We start from the raw sequence: 2,368 nt of genomic DNA, 5'->3' as shown, positions 1-2,368 counted from the left end.
GCAGAGAGCAGCTCAGGTTTCAGTATCTTGCCCAAGGATACTTATGCCTGCAGACTGACGTTCAGCTGGGTCACATGATGCTCTGCATGTCACCATGTGACATCTGTCAAAGCTGGATTTAAGAGAAGAATGGATACCCTGAACCCTGCAATTAGGTAATAAAAGCTGTTTCCACTGCGTGTGATTTGGTAGATTTAGGTTTTCTAATCCTTCATTAGTTTGTAAATGAATTTCCTCCCAACACAACACCTTGGCCATGGTTCAGGGTTCTTGTCAGATCAGCATTTCCTGATGTCCCACGGTTTGGATAAGAACAGCATTTCCAGCATGGTTTACATTTGGTCAGACACTGAAGTGCTGTGGTAATATTATTGAGACTGCCACAGTGTAACAAAGCACAGGACAAGCGCACACCTCAGTGTGTCGAGGCTACTTCCACTTTCGAACAGCTGCTTGAGTGTTCAAGGGTTTTATAGGTTAGAATCAGGGTTGGGTTGTAGGGTAAGCAGCCTGGGAGTGTCACCGAGGTCCGCACAATCCAATCTATTCCTATATCATAACTTTAGCATGATGAAATGTGTCCAGGCCAGAGGGGCTCGCTATCAAACAGGTTTACACTGAAAGGTCACTTCCTGTTTTTTGTCTTGTATTTCGTCATGATCTAAAAAGCTGTTTGCAGTCCAGCTTGGTTTGAAACGACACCGTTCTCACGTTTGTGTCACAGTTACTGTCCTGGATCATAATGGTTCTGCTCACACTGAGTGTTTTTGGACTGTTCTGACTGACCTCTTCTTTTTTGTCCCTTCACAGCTCCTGTTAACCCACATCTCAGTAAGTATCTGCCCACACTGACACACAGTCACACACTGGGCTGCACTCGGATTTAAAACAGTCCAAATGGCCTTCTATACTGGGAACATAGCTAAAGGTGGATTAGCCATATACAAAGAGCGTAGGCTCCTGCAGGAAGTACAGGAAAAGCTTTTCAGGTGCGTCCCACCTGAGCTGCTTACAATCAGCTGATATTTATTTATTCTAATATCATAACTTTAGCATATGTTCTATGAAACGTGACCAGGCCAGCGGCGCTCAGAGTCCAGGTGGAAGTTTGAACATTTTAAGTCATATAATATCATTGGTCGATCACATCGTGGTTATTCCAGCGCTCTTCTGTTATTTTAGCATTTTGGTTATTGTTGTTTGTTACTTAGTTGCTTCCTGTGACTAAAAGTTGGTCATATTTTTACAGGTAAAAGTTTATATAGCGTCTTATTTTCCTTGAAATGTGACGGGTGTCCGTATGTCTACTTTTCGCTTCCTTCCATGCGCTGACATTTTGCATAGGACCTTCCCATCCTGTTTGTTGGTGACAGATCAAACGTGCGCGTCTACCCTTGCTGCACGAGGAGATTACTCCTGATTGGATCACTTCCAAACTCGCCCTGCCTCTCTGCACAACTTAAATAATTCTGATTGAATCTCATCTCTCGGGAACTTTTTCATCTTGTTCTGTTCGTCAGTAAAGCGTCAAAACATTTCATCACGGTTTTTTGTCCTCGTGCGTTAGTTTAGTTATCGAAAATAAAGGTAGCTGATGAAAACTACGACTGAAAATAAACATTGGTTTGGAGCCAGTTCGCTTTGGCTGCAAGGAATTCAATGACTCCTCCAGTTCCATCTAACAAGCCTCTGGCAGTTTGTGGTGCATATGCTGTGAGAAACACAGCTCCATGGTGTTTTGGTCGAGTGTTAACTCTAAGCTCCACATGCTCTAAGGACTGAAAAATCTCCATGGCATCACCAAACGCTCCAAAGTGAGCGAGCACAGTGTAGAAACTGTGAAACGCATTTGTACCATGGTACTGCCTGACCAGAGTTTGGCTTCACGTTGTGACATTTACATTTAACGTACAACTGAGCCTGCTGTGCTGTAGCTCTAATACTTTACCTACTCCATCTATTGCCAGCGTCTGTAACTTAGTCATTTTGTTGCTGAACTGCAGAGCTGCTGCAGTGACAGACTGCTGCATCCTCGATGCATGAAGGAGCGTTTCTGCAGGTCCTTCCTCCCTGCAGCTGTCAGACTGCACAATCAGAACTGCTCCCAACAAGCATAGATGTTTACATCAGCACTGTAACTGCAATAAGTTAATTAACCGATTCGCACTAAAACCTGCTCTGCCTCTTATCTGTAGCTATTTTTATTTAATTTAATAACTGTACATTACTCTGTTTATAGTAACCATTGTCCTTAATGTTTCTGCTCTGTGTCCTGTGTACTGTTTGTTTGTGTATCTGTCTTTCTGGCTGCTGTTTCAACCTAATTTCCCCTTGTGGGACAATTAAAGGATTATTCTATTCTATTCTA

General features: G+C 43.1%; 1 protein-coding gene across 1 annotated transcript in view; it reads left to right on the top strand.

Moving 5' to 3' along the window:
- LOC102309201 (MAM domain-containing glycosylphosphatidylinositol anchor protein 2) overlaps positions 1-2,368 on the top strand; it is a gene marked incomplete in the record, with an annotated part of 151,758 nt that overhangs the window by 114,158 nt on the left and 35,232 nt on the right. Inside the window, 1 exon segment of the mRNA XM_005949564.3 lies at positions 811-831. Coding sequence (XP_005949626.3) covers positions 811-831 — 21 coding nt within the window.

This window comes from Haplochromis burtoni, unplaced genomic scaffold, assembly GCF_018398535.1.
Source record: "Haplochromis burtoni strain Fernald_Lab_line unplaced genomic scaffold, NCSU_Asbu1 Contig_667, whole genome shotgun sequence".
NCBI lineage: Eukaryota > Metazoa > Chordata > Actinopteri > Cichliformes > Cichlidae > Haplochromis > Haplochromis burtoni.
The sequence above is the reverse complement of the archived record's forward strand: the minus strand, read 5'-3'. Positions and strand labels throughout refer to the sequence as shown.